At 41.1% G+C, this 13681-nt stretch overlaps 1 protein-coding gene across 5 annotated transcripts in view; it reads left to right on the top strand.

Moving 5' to 3' along the window:
• The window catches only part of LOC147245068 (uncharacterized), a 47302-nt gene that overhangs the window by 21995 nt on the left and 11626 nt on the right, over positions 1–13681 (top strand). For 2 of the 5 annotated variants that reach the window (XR_015110113.1, XR_015110112.1), the window contains 2 exons: positions 1890–1949; positions 13450–13566. Coding sequence is in view for 1 of the 5 variants with exons in the window: in XM_086185456.1 (XP_086041582.1) it covers positions 13450–13566 (117 nt within the window). In the remaining 4 variants the exon portion in view is untranslated. Of the gene's footprint in view, positions 1–1432; positions 1499–1889; positions 1950–13449; positions 13567–13681 lie in introns of all 5 variants that reach the window. The other 3 variants (XR_015110110.1, XM_086185456.1, XR_015110111.1) reach the window with 2 other exon arrangements.

Here is a 13681-nt window from a genome sequence, read left to right as displayed (position 1 = left end):
AGACCTAGTTGGTGTGACCTGGACCAGAAGAGTTCACACACACTCTCTCTGACTGACATCCTGCCTCCACCCCCCCCCCCCCGAAACGCTGACTTTTCTCGTTCTCGCCGTGATGCTGCTCCACCCATGCTCTTCCCCTTTTGACAGGATGTCCATGAAAGACTCCCTCTCGCCGCTCCACCTGTTTTCACACTCAGCAAGCAGAAAGCCCTTCTTTTTATGCTATTGCTATGCATTTGAGCTGTCCCGTTGCTGCACACATCCACTTGAGAAGGTCTGCGGTTTGTGTCTTTGATAGCTGGAATGCTTTTTTGGACTTTCTTACACCACAACGGGTTGAAATGCACCGACCAAGCCAATTTATTTTCCAGCTTTACAGGCATGTAGAATAAGAGTGACTTTGTATAGCTGTGTATCTCAGTCTTTTGAAACACACTGAATTATCAGCTTGTTGCAACGTAACCTGCTGTAATTCATTACTCAGATGTAATGAGGGTAGAAACCAGCCACTCTTCTTCACACTGTTAGATTTTTCAAAAAGATCAGATTAAAATATATTTTAGCTAAACTTAGTGAAGTTCCCATGAAATGAAAATCCCTTTTTCCAAATTTTCCCTGGTCCAGGTAAATCCCTTTTCTCTTCCTGTGTATTTTGCAAGTGTGATGACTCATCCAATAAAGTAAATCGATAAAGATAGATTTTTATGGCCCATCCCTTCCATCCCTTTTTGCATTACAGCTTCAGAAAACTTTTTCTCAGCACAGTACCTTGTGAAAGAAGTAGCTGTAAAATTGTGGATGAATTAATTTGAGCATCACGCGACGACCACGAATGACTCGTGGACAACGACTCCAAGCATGTTGTTGTCGTTGCAGTGCCACCCAGAGTTGCAGAGGGAGCTGAGCCATCACCAGGAAAGCTTGCGAGGGTAAATTAGCGATTTACAATCTGGAAAGAAATGGGAATCAAAGCGGGATTCTCTGCACATTGAGCACTGTTGGCTAATGTAAACATCTGTCAGTACCTGCAGCAAATCCCTCCGTAGCTTTGCGATTTTACCGGAAATGTTTAAATATGTGGAAACAAAGAACACTCGGGCATCTGTTTCAGGAGGCCTTTAAATGGAAGTGGTGTGAATAATTCCTTGTCTATATAGTAACAGAGCTGTTTTTTATCGTCCCTGAGAGCCGCTAACGTTAAAGACAGGCAGTTTACTCAGTTTGCCAGATATCTTGCATCTGCATTTCTCAACATTCTCCAGGCTTCTCCGTTTTTACAGTGTCAAGAAATAACAAAACACAGACTCCATACAAATCTGACAGGATGTTGGAACATATCAATCTTATATGCAGCATCACTTGCTGTACAGATGTATATGGTGAAATATGACCTGGAGCCGTACAGCTTGCTACACTTTTGTCATTTCATCAGATCTCCAACGAAAGCAATATCAACGTGAACTTGCTGGAGAGCAGAACAACACAGTTGCAGGAACGGGTTAGTGCTCAAACAAAATGCTGTCACTTTGATCATTCCCCACTTCTCTTTGATCTCGGCACTCTTGAAAGGGCCAATAATGATGTTTAATTGATTATGTAGACTGAACAAGCTTGGTTTTCTCTCATATCATTCATTCCTCCCCTTTTTTGTGTGCTCGCTCCAAAAGAAGATCGCTCGCATGCCATATTGCCCCTTCCCTTTCTTCTTCCAAAACAAATAAAGACATCAAACATCAAAGCTGTTCTTGGTTAATAAAAGACAACCTCAAATATTTTCCATTATGTTTTACATGGTTTTGGGTTTCACCAACCAGAAGAATAACAACAGGACGGAATAAAATGACGCTTTTTTTTGGTGTTGTTGTTGTTTCCCCGTTTCTGTGTTACAGAGATTAAGCGGAGCAAACTGGAGACTGGTCTTTGATCTTGTTGGCTCTAATTATTCAAAGGTATTCTTCCCTTCTTCTTCTGCTCTTCTGAGACACCAATATCCTCCAGCCCATCCTGACAACACTGCAGTACATTCTCTTCTTACTGTCCCTTTCCACCCTCCTGATTATGATATCCAGAGTTCCTGACTAAAACAACAATCTGTCAGAGTATCGCTTTCCTTTGAAGTCGACGTCAGTCCGTTTTGTTTCTGTCTTGGGCCAGAGCGCTGACCCCTGACCTGCAGTGATTACTTCCGTGGCGCAGCCAAGCAGAGATAACTGTAAATGCAGCTCTTTGATACTCACTTGAGGAGCAGGAGGTTGAGTCCTCGGGGACATACAATGATGCTCACGCACGGGAATGTATGTGTGTGCATGTGCTCACACACACACACACACACACACACACACACACACACACACACACACACTGACAGACAGGGCACCAAATGGAAGAGTTCAAGTAAAGCACGGGTATGACTTCTTGATAAAAGCTGCAACACTGTGATATTTGAACCTGTGTGAAATCAGAGAAGATTTATGGAGAGCTGTGAATGAAGTTTTCCACCTGCTGTCAAGTTTATGTTGAGATTCCTATTACCTCAGATCATGTGATCACTGGTATGTGTGTGTGTGATTGTTAGCTGGCTATCTCAGAGGCTAATAGATAGGTTTTGATGAAATTCAGATCAACGATAAAACAGTGATATTAAATTTCTGGAGCGGAGCTGGATCATACTGTTGATCATGAAGGCTTAGCCATTTGCAGGATATAGCTAGTGGCTTTCTAGATTAATTTTGACTAGATTCCTTGACTCCGTGTGAAAGGTTTGAAAGAAGAATGTTTTGAGCCCATTTTTATTAAATTCACTGAGGCCGTGGAATCGTTGAGGAAATGGTGTTGATTGTGTTCTGGATCTGTGATCTGGAAACATTTTGAACAGACTTTGATGATAGTTTTTCATATTCTTTAACCATGTAGCATAGAAGTGTTTTGTAGTTGTTCAAACGCAAACTTTCACATCTAGCAGTTTCATCATGAAGTGAACATCAGGAGTAACTTAAACAAAATTTCATGATGAGCATTCATATGGCGATTCTTATCCACGTGCGCATGATCTTTGAAAGCTTACTACAATGTAGTGTGTTCAGATTATGTTCTGTTGAGTGTGTTTAGATTATGATGAAAACAGTGAAGGTCCTTTTCTGGCTAGTGCCACTGCCTGAAATTTGCTGGCACTAGTTTGGGATAAATCAAAGACGATTAGACAGTAAAATTCAACACAAACATGAGTGGGAGAGCACACTTGTTTTGTTCGGATCTTTTATTTTTTGTCAGGGGATGTTCTTTTATCTTTCAAATAAGTATTTAGTTTAACGTGACAGTTCGTTTTCATCCGTGCCCAGATGGCAGACTTAAAATCACATCCACAAAAATGCACGGATGATATCCATACTCGCATACAAATGTAAACAAATGTAAATACTCAAGCTGCATTTGGCTCCGGAGCTATACCGCTGTCATCGCTGATTAAGTCTGTGTGCATGGTGTCACAAAGCTATCATAATCATGTTTTGTTTAAATCAGCTTGAGTGAGAGGATTTAAGCCCTCGGAGAATGCCATTAATGGTCCAACACTTTGACATCGGCATATATAGGCATTACTGGAATGACTGTTGACATGTTCCGCTAAACAAGACCAGAGACGGCCGTGCTCTCATGTGAGGCACAAATGAAGATGAGCAGAGGAGAGTTCTTGATGGAGGCTCCCTCTCTCTATCCCTCTCTCTCTCTCTGTCTCTCTCTCTCTCTCTCTGTTTCTCTCTTTCTCTCTCTCTTCATACTCAACTCTAATTATGGCCTTTCTTTTTTCACTCTGTACTTCTAGTTGGCTGTGGTATTTTCTTTCTTTCTTTTTTTTTCTAAAGAAAAGAAAATGCCGAAAGACTAGCATGCTGCTGGACTGAATGTCATGTTGGAGCTCAGAATAGTAAACATAAAGCCTTGTAATTTGCAGTGTGCTTTTGTCATCTTCAACCCTAATTTCTTTTTCAGTGCAGCGGAGTGAGTGCCACACATATGAGGAGTGCAAATCAAAGGAGGGCATCGGTGTAAAAATGAACAATCAAATGAATGACGGTTGCTCAGCATGGCTGTTGGCTGGTTTAGCTATCTGTGCCACTGCTGTTTTATCACCCAGATGTTATTCTGTTTCAATTTAGAATGAATTTGTTTGTTTTTGGAAACAGGCAGTGCTCTTTTTTTAAATCAAGTAAAACACAATAAAAAAAACAGCAATGAGGTTTGTTAGATGGCATTCCTGTAGTTAGTAGTACAATTGTGTAACCAAAAAAACCTTGAAAATATAAAACATACTCAGCAGAAGACTTATTATTACTCATGAAATAATGTCGGCACACTTTTTTTGGGCTCAGGTAGTGTGACTTAGAACTCGGCTGAATATTGCGACTTCTTACAGACCTGAATAACTGCATTGTACTTGTACTTTATATACTGGTGGTAATTTTCTCCTCGTATCTGTCAAGCTTATGTGGAAACATCATCAGTTCAGCCGTATCCTGTTCCACTTCTACCATTTGGCTGGAAATCATTGGATAAATATTTTGAAATCCATATGTAGCCCCTTTTGAAAAGTCTTCTTTCACCATCAAAAGTTAATCATTTTGAAAAACTTGGAAGAATTGTATGATGAAGCTGATCTACGCTCAAGTCAGCTAACTGGATGCGGCCATCTTGGCCATGGGCAACTTAGCTGGTGCTGCTTTGGCTGTCAAACAGCAGATAAATTATTTTATCACAACACAATCCCACAAAATGACTCATTAATACTTTAATTTCATCCATTTGGTCATATAACACATGAAAAGTGGAGAGGAGCCTTACAGTTACATTATTTATCCACATTTGAGTTAGCAGAGGGCTGACGAGCCGCCGCTGCTAGCTGCTAGCTGCTAGCTGCTAGTGTAAGCGAGAAAAAACTCAAACTTAATTTATAATACAGAGAGATTTACCGGCTGGCTATGAACTTATTGAGCACTGTGTCAATTCATTTGGTGAACTATTGCTTTAAATATATGTTGGTGCTGTATTGCACATCAATGCAGCCTCTTCCTGGGCAAGCCGTGCATGCACATAAACAGGCCAAAGTATTAATGATTGGTATCTTTGTATTCCAAAGTTGCTAAATAGTTAACACCACATGTGAAACAAGAAGTGCCAATAGCCTGCTCCCACATGATATCATCCCTGTTAATATGCCTGATTTGTTTCATCAGGGTCCATTCAATATAATATGAGAAATAAATTAAAATGTCAACAACAACAAAAAATCTCTCGGTGTAAAAGAAAGCAAAAACAAAGTTTCAGGACTCTGGCTTGTGATCTGGACTTGCCAAAAATGACATTAGTTGCTCCACCCTTCCACTGAGTTTCATGAAAATAACTCGAGTCGTTTTTTTGTAATTTGGCAGACAGACACACAAACGGCAATGAAAACATAATCTGATGGTAATAACATTCTGCAGGGCACAAGGTGTCGAAAACATGACATAACTTGCAAGTTTTGATAACTGATTTGATTTTTATTCTCGATCATATTTCACTGTTCAGCTGCATAGTTGGATCTTTTCATATTTTGTGACCCATGATTGTCACAGAAAGCATGAGACTTCTCAAGCAGCCTGCTGTTTCAATCAACTACCTCAGGAGGGAGCTGCAACTGCTCAAGATTCTGCTGTGACTTCAGTCGACTGCAGGTTCTGTCACCTGTCACTTTCCTGGACTCGCTCCTGTAAACCCGTACCACCTTAAACCTGCCTCAGCACCCAGTGAGAGTACCTACGTCTTACTGTCTCTCCTCTGTCCTGTCAGTCAGCCCCCCTCGTCTTTTTTAATGAGTAGATGACTTCCTGCTCGGTGACCATGTCAAACAGGGGCAGTAATTTCTTAATTTCAATCGAGGGGAAAAGGATGAAAGGCGAGTTAAACACCAGCCCCTCATTCATAGATGCTATGACTGTAATTTGTGCGTAGCATCTTCAAATGAAGTCCTGCTCTCATATTTTTCCTTACATTTATGCTCCTGCTCTGTCTTAGTAAATAGTAGTGATGTAAATAATGCGACCGCTTCCATTGCAAGACTTCTCAACCACCATCACCAGCCCTCCACTGATATGAACTATGTCCTGGAGTGAAAGAGAACCAGTTTCCTTTCATGTTGTGGGAAAAATGATAAACCTGTTGTACTTAATTGTCGATGTGATTTTTTTTTTTTTTTTGCTAAAAGCACCCCTCTGGTTCTTTCAAGCGAGTACGGGCCTGTTTTTCCTCTATGGTGGTGTGACTGTGCCACAACTCTGTTTCTTGTCTTGGATCGGATCAGACAGAATCCTACATCGATATCTAGACTTATCAGACGACCTAAAACTGGTTCTACCACAGAGCAACAATTGTAGGTTATTCTGACAGGTGCTTGGAGTACTTTTGCTGAATCGTCCTGACATGTTCTAACCAACACAGTTGCCAGAATAACATGTTGGCGATTACGCAAACCACAGATATGTCTAATCTCAGTGTTTCTGAACCAAAAATACATTTCACTTCTAAATTCGTGTGCACAACTGACTACGCAGCATGTTGAATCTAAATTTGAAATTATGATGTGCCAACGCTATAGTTTAGGTTTGTTTGGGTTTAAGCATAAAAAAAAACACTTGGCTAAGTTTAAGAAAACATTGTGGCTTTGGTTGAAAAGGCTTGAACAGGTCTCTGCAAAATCTTGTGTTTGTTAGCTTCATCCAAGCTCCCTGCAAGCATCATCACATTCCCACTATTGCTTCTTTCAGAAATCTTTATGTTAATTTTGGTTCAGAAACACTGGATGTTGGCATATTTCCAATTTAAACAGGATAGAATTGTCAAAAGGAATTTGATTGGATCTGTCAAAAGCGGGTGTGTCCCGAGCGAGTCATTAATAGGGCCCCAACACTGAAAATATCGCAGTATCCATCAGAGGCTAATGGCAGCTTGGGCTCCATGTAGTTGCAGGAGAAGTCCTCTTTAAAGTAATTTAGCATATAATCTGGAGCCATCACAGTTGCCACGCTCGTTAATATGAATAAATCGGAGCCCGCAGACCTGTAATTACAGAATTTAGTGGAAGAAAACAGGGTTTGAGCTGGCACACAACCAAACACATTAACGGAACATTTTTGCTTGTTAGCTAACCCATGTAACTTAGCTGATGGACAGGGAAACTTTGAAGATTGACTCTTCTTGATAAGCATGCGTCATATTTTATTTTTCTGGGGGAAAAAAAGATCTTGACATAAAAATACACAATAGAATATTGTTTTTCTTTTGGCGTGTGGTTGGATAGGTAAACAAAGCAACAACGATGTGAACTAAAAAAATTTTTTCTTTTTTTAATTACTGTTTGATTTTAAACCCAGGATTGTTAAATGCCATCCAACTGGGATATCATATCATGGATTCTCAAGATACACAATTTTGCTGTATACCAACTGAAAAGCCAATCAGATCAGATTTCTCCAAAAAAAAAAAAAAAAGAAATCCAAGGTTCAATTGCTTGTGCCCCACTTGACCAATACAAATTGGATTATGTGACAGATATCATCTTTGTTGATCTTTGGAAGGTCTGGTGTCTCCAGGATCAAGGCAATCTGGCTGTTTCTTCTCTGTTTATAAGCAGCTGGCAGTTTCTGTTACATGTGATATCACTCTTATCGTGTAAATCTTAAGTTTGTTGTTTTTTGTTTCTTCCAAAAATGAGTCCCCGTGTCTCTCAACTGAAAGCCTGAAATTAAGCCTTGAGCTGAGGTCGATGATTGCATCTAAGAAGATTGATGCCTTTTCACTGACAAAGATGCCGCCTCTTCAAAGCTCACTGACCAAACCATAATCCTAGTATCTTTCCTCACTTTTTACTGATTTTGTCATGCATGCCTTCGTGCTGCTCAAGCCAGTGCTTCATTACTGTTGTACAGCCTATTCCGGACGAACTTGCGTTGCGGTCGCACACGTCAAATTGTCCTCCTGACAGCTGTATATGACTAAATAATAGCTACTGGAAACAGAAGGTTTTATTTTCCTTCTGAGCATTATTTTTACTGATTCATGGGTCTTTTTATGATGTTATTTCAGCTCCCAGCAGATTTAAAAATAGTCACAAACTGCTATTCCCAAACATTTATATACCTAACATATAAACATTTTTATTGCTCAAATGTAATTTTGTGGGTAGAAATAAGAAGGAGGACAAAAAGGCACACATTTTTTGATTTCCTTCCAATAAATGTTTGGAGTTGTAATAACTTATTGGACAGACAGAGAGAGTTGCTTGCTCTTTTTCTCTCTTGCTCTCTCTCTCACTCTTTCTCTCTCTCTCTTTTCTCTCTCTCTCTCCCTCTCCCCCTCTCTCTTTGTGGTATGTATGTCCAAGAGCTTGTTACTCTTTGAGGTCTTGGTTTGTTTAATGGAGTGGTAATCTGTCTACACACAGGATCACCCATGAATCTGTAGTTCACTGAGACAAGCAGCTCTGTTTGTAAACTTGTTAGCGTCGCTAATAAAAATGGATTTTCTTCCTGCTTTGCCAGAGAATGGTATGTCCAACAGGGTTATGTCTTCTGTTCTGTTCTGTCTCCTCTCTATGATGCTACCACCTTGGGGTTTGTATATGTCTGACCCATGTCTGACATTCAAACCTATGCTTATGGCTCTACTGTGCTTGAGGGCCAAATGCAAATTGTATCCTAGTGGGCAGCTGGCAGGGAAGTCCACACAGGCCAAAGGAGGGTTGTGTTCTGTCTGACTCCTGAGTGTGTTTTTGCAGCCATTTTTTTTTTTCAAAGGGTGCTGAGGACTTTCCAGCTTTGGCACTGTAGTTTGCCCCAGGAGCATCAAAAAACAACATCAACCTTCAAGTTACAGAGACGAGGGACTGAAAGCATGATCCACTCCACAGCGTGTTTGAAATGTTAACTAAAGAAAACAAGCTGCCTAATGGTTTCGTATTTATATATTTTCTTTTGAGGCTTTGAAGTCAGAGCCGACGTTGCATGTCTGCCCCAGGCAACTCTCAAAAGTAAAACTGTGAATGTAAAGACACACACACACACACACACACGCACACACACAAAAAAAGCTTGATTTCACCTCTGACTCTCATGACCTCACGTAGTCAAACCATGTCCTTTATTTATAAGATGGAATAACTTATTTAGGACGAGCTGTTGCTTTAATAGAAATGTATCTCACATATTTGGTGATGAAGATGATTCAAGAAAAAGAAAGCAAGTTAAAATCAGAGGATTTCTTTACTGTTAAACTTACAGTTAGAGCTGCTTATTCAGTTACGATGAATAAGATGTGAGAACAGCCACAACTTCATTTTACAGCCCCCACTTGGCTTGTACTATGAGTCCATATGCAACTAATTCAAAGAACATAAGGTGGTGGACCACTAAATCTATAATCCATTACAACTGTTGTTGTAGCTCAGTCATGTTTCCATACCCCACAGATATTTTATTTCAACATAGTTTCATCATTTTAAATGTATCCTGTATCCTGTAATGATACAGTGCATTTACGAGTCCCTGTAACAGTAAAGTTTTACCTCTTTTTTCCTGTAACTATACCAAATATTTACCACTATATATGTGTGTGTGTGTGTGTGTGTGTGTGTGTGTGTGTGTGTGTATATATATATATATATATGAAGTCTTAACAAATTAAAAGACTACAAGTCTACAAATATTTACTAGACAGTAAATGGATTTCTCCATTATCAGCAAGAGATGCTTCTTTATCAGACATTAAACTAATGAATGATGTCATTTAATTACCTGACTGTTGTTTCACACACTTGGTCTACGGACAAAACAATTGTGATAAAAATCAGTTACCTTTTTTTTTTTTTGTTGTTGTTGTGGACCTGGTTCAGCAACAACACATCTGGTGGTTGGGACCAACAAACTCCAGAATTTGCTGTCGGAGACGCGTGTTCAAGACTGTTTTGTGTGCCTAAATCTTACCAGACCTTGATTGTCATTGACACGTCATAAAACACTGGGAATGTAATTTTCATAAGCTTTTTTCAGTGAGAAAACTGCAAAACAGCATTACACCGTTGATAAAATTACATTGTTGAACCAGGGATTCTGTCTGTCCACCATTACAGACTCCTAATTGACCTTTTCACTGCTGTTTCCATGGTGATGGGACGTCACATCTACACGTATAGAGCTTCCACCTCAGAAACTTTGAGAGGTAGTGGCCATCTTTGTGGAGAGTTGTTGCTTAATGAGCATGTTCAAAATGAGTGGAGGAACAAACTAGTGTGTTTCCTGGCAAATAACTCAAAATATCTGTGAGGCTGGATACCACAAAAGTTACATGAGAAAAATATGCCTTGACCATATTTAATGTTTTGAAGAAGGTTCAGTGGTGCTTACTAGACCCTTGTGTGTTTGTTTTGTTTGCTTGCATGTGTGTGTGCATGCGTGGGTGTGTGGGCCAGGATGGGATGGTGTGTGTGTGTGTGTGTGTGTGTGGGGGGGGGGGGTGCTGGGTTGTTACTGCTTCTTGTTGGTTGCGGCGCAGTCCTGTCTGTTCTGTGGGACATCTGTGGGTTGCGTGTTGGGCTTTGTGGAACGGTGCTCTGTTAGAGGAGTTAAACAGGCCCAGTCACGAGCTCTACCAGACGCCATGGGCACAAGTGGCCTTGTCTCTTCTGAGTCTTCATACACACGCACACATGCAGACGTTCTACAATTCAAAAACACAAAAACGACAATGATGCATAATCAATTATCTCCACAGGCAGAATTTTTAGGAACCTGTGACGTTAGTGTTACCTTGATCCTGCCCAGGTGGCCCAAATCTCTAAAAGCTGTGAATGAGTTGCCATGCAGTTGCCAGCATTTTTTTTGTCTTTATTGGCATTCCAGCACATGTTCGATACATCCCAACTACACTATCCCTTTATTAATGATGTGTGCGGCCTGCATCAAAACCTTTACACAGCAGCCAAAAACCTAGTTTTATTCCTAATGTGTAGCTATCCAGCACATTAATAGCTGCCTTTTTATGGTTATTGATTTATTGTATTCTTGAAAGGAGTGTGTGTGTGTGTGTGTGTGTGTGTGTGTGTGTGTGTGTGTGTGTGTGTGTGTGTGAGAGAGAGAAAAAGAGAGAGAGAGTGTGTATTTGGGTGTTTTATCTCACTCTTGCTCATTTGTCAAAAAAGGGAGCCATAAACCACCCTGGAGGTTGAGAACAGAAAATCCATTTCCACTGCCAAGCATTTTTGTTCAAAGAGATGCAAGATCCCACTTAAGATGTCTAATTTGGTAAGAGATGAAGTGATATTGGCTGCTAAATGTTGTGTATCAAAGTGGCCGCTACGCACGTCTCTCTTATTTTATAGTTGAAATGCGGTGTACTCCATTACTCATGTCATATCTTGATAGATTTTAAATGATTTTAAGAGTTGAGCAAGATAATGAAGACCAGAGTGTAAATGGGCCAGAGTGATGTTAAAAAAGAGAGGAAAAACTTGGTGAGATCAAACAGCCGGTCCATGGACTTTGATGTTTGTCTCTTTCGTTCTGAGTTTGGTGGTTTCAGACGTTTTATTAGTCTTCCACTAAGGCGCTTCATCTCTTCTTCCTGCCACCTATTTTTCACACTCAAACGGCATGTCCTCCCATATAATAGGGTTACATGTTACTCAATTCAAACCTAACAAATGTGCACATGAAAGCAGCTCTTGTGCTTTGCTCAAATCTATGAGTTGTGTAAATGTGTTGAAAAGGTGTTACATATTAAGGATCAATGACATTAACATTTTAAAAATCAAAATAATGTCCAAGGGCAGCACGGTGGTGCAGTGGTCAGCACTGTCGCCTCACAGCAAGAAGGTTCCGGGTTCCAGTCCTGGCTCCAGCACGGGATCTTTCTGTGTGGAGTTGGCATGTTCTCCCTGTTCCTGCATGGGTTCTCTCTGGATACTCCAGCTTCCTCCCACCGTCCAAAGACATGCAATAGGGGACGAGGCTGACTGATACTCTAAATTGATCGTAGGTATGAATGTGAGTGTGAATGGTTGTTTGTCTCTCTATGTTGGCCCTGTGATGGACTGGCGACCTGTCCAGGGTGAACCCCACCTCTCACCCGTCGACGCTGGGATAGCCTCCAGCCCCCCCGTGACCCTTAATGTAGGAATAAGCGGAAGACAATGGATGGATGGAAAATAATGTCCAACAGTGTCAGCAAGTTTTGATTTACCATAACTTTCCTCTGGTATTAGTCCCTGTTGATTGGCTGTTTTTTCTTTTGTTTGTTTGCAGGACATCTGAAAACGTAACGGATGAACTGGACCTTTGATTATATTTTGTGGAAAGTTAGGTAATATTACAAAAAACTAGAGATAAACATTTCAAGATTATCAAATTGTAGATCCTGGATCAGAAGGTTTACAGGATATACCTACTAATGATATTATTCTATACACGTCAGTCGCCTCAAAATCCTTGGACCCTTTTTTTAAGCATGGCTCAAGCTGGCGCTTGGTCAAGTGTAGGGGTCATTGCTAGTCTCACTGAGGACCAAATGACATTTTCATGCCAAGCTCTATCATCCTTAAACCAGCAAATAATTTTGTGCTACATCTGCGCCGGCAGGTGCTTAAGTCTGTTAATGAGGCGTGGTCTGGCACAACCACGGTCACTTTTGATGGCTTCGGTGGATTCCTGCTGCTCCCGTATATAAACATAAGACGTGCTCGCGCACCTTCCCATGGTGCACGAGGAGCTCCGTTTCCTCAGAAGAGAAGCGCTCTCTTCTCCCAAGTTGAAAGGCGTGTGCTGGTGAAATAGCAATACGCCATGCCCTGGCTCAACCTGGGCTTTAAAGGAAAAGAGAAGGTTTGAGTGATGTCACGCTGAAACACACCTATGAATAATTAGGTGTCTATTGACTACATCTCTGTGCCATACAATGTGGTTTATGCTCTGATTAGACGTCTACTGAATACCAAAATGAGGCTGAGCGTGCCCTGAGAGGGCGGCATGGTGGTGCAATGGTTAGCACTGTCGCCTCACAGCAAGAAGGTTCCGGGTTTGAGTCCCGCCTCGTAGGTGTGACTGTGAGTGTGAATGGTTGTCTGTCTATATATGTTGGCCCTGTGATGGACTGGTGACCTGTCCAGGGCGAACCCTGCCTCTCGCCCGAAAGCCGCTGGGATAGGCTCCAGCCCCCCTGTGACCCTTAACATGAATAAGCAGAAGAAAATGGATGGATGGATGGATGGATGGACGCCCTGAGAGCACGCTGCACAGCTATAGCGCAATGCTGTCATCCAATTGCACCACAGATCGTTTCAATGGGGCCTCTTGAGTCCATGTGAAATGGTTGAAAGAAGAAAATCTCAGCTTTGGGACATCATGTTTATTATATTCTGTTGTATTTCAGAGGACTAGAGATCGTTTGGGTCCTGGATCGTGATCCAGAAGACCTCATTTTGATGGCAGGGAACAACATCCATGAGGCGAATTCTGACTCTCTTTTTGACTGTACCCTCTGGTGGAGGTATGTGTTCTGTTGGGATGTTCCTGTTTCACATTTTATAAAGTTGGTTCTAATATTGTACAATCTAGATTGTGTTTTCACTTATTTTCTGCGTATTAAATGTCCCATAAATGAC

This window comes from Aulostomus chinensis, chromosome 18 (assembly GCF_037954235.1).
Source record: "Aulostomus chinensis isolate RoL2024-O1b breed Wild chromosome 18, RoL_Achi_v1.0, whole genome shotgun sequence".
Lineage (NCBI taxonomy): Eukaryota > Metazoa > Chordata > Actinopteri > Syngnathiformes > Aulostomidae > Aulostomus > Aulostomus chinensis.
Note: the sequence above shows the minus strand (reverse complement) of the source record. Positions and strands in the feature narration are given on the sequence as shown.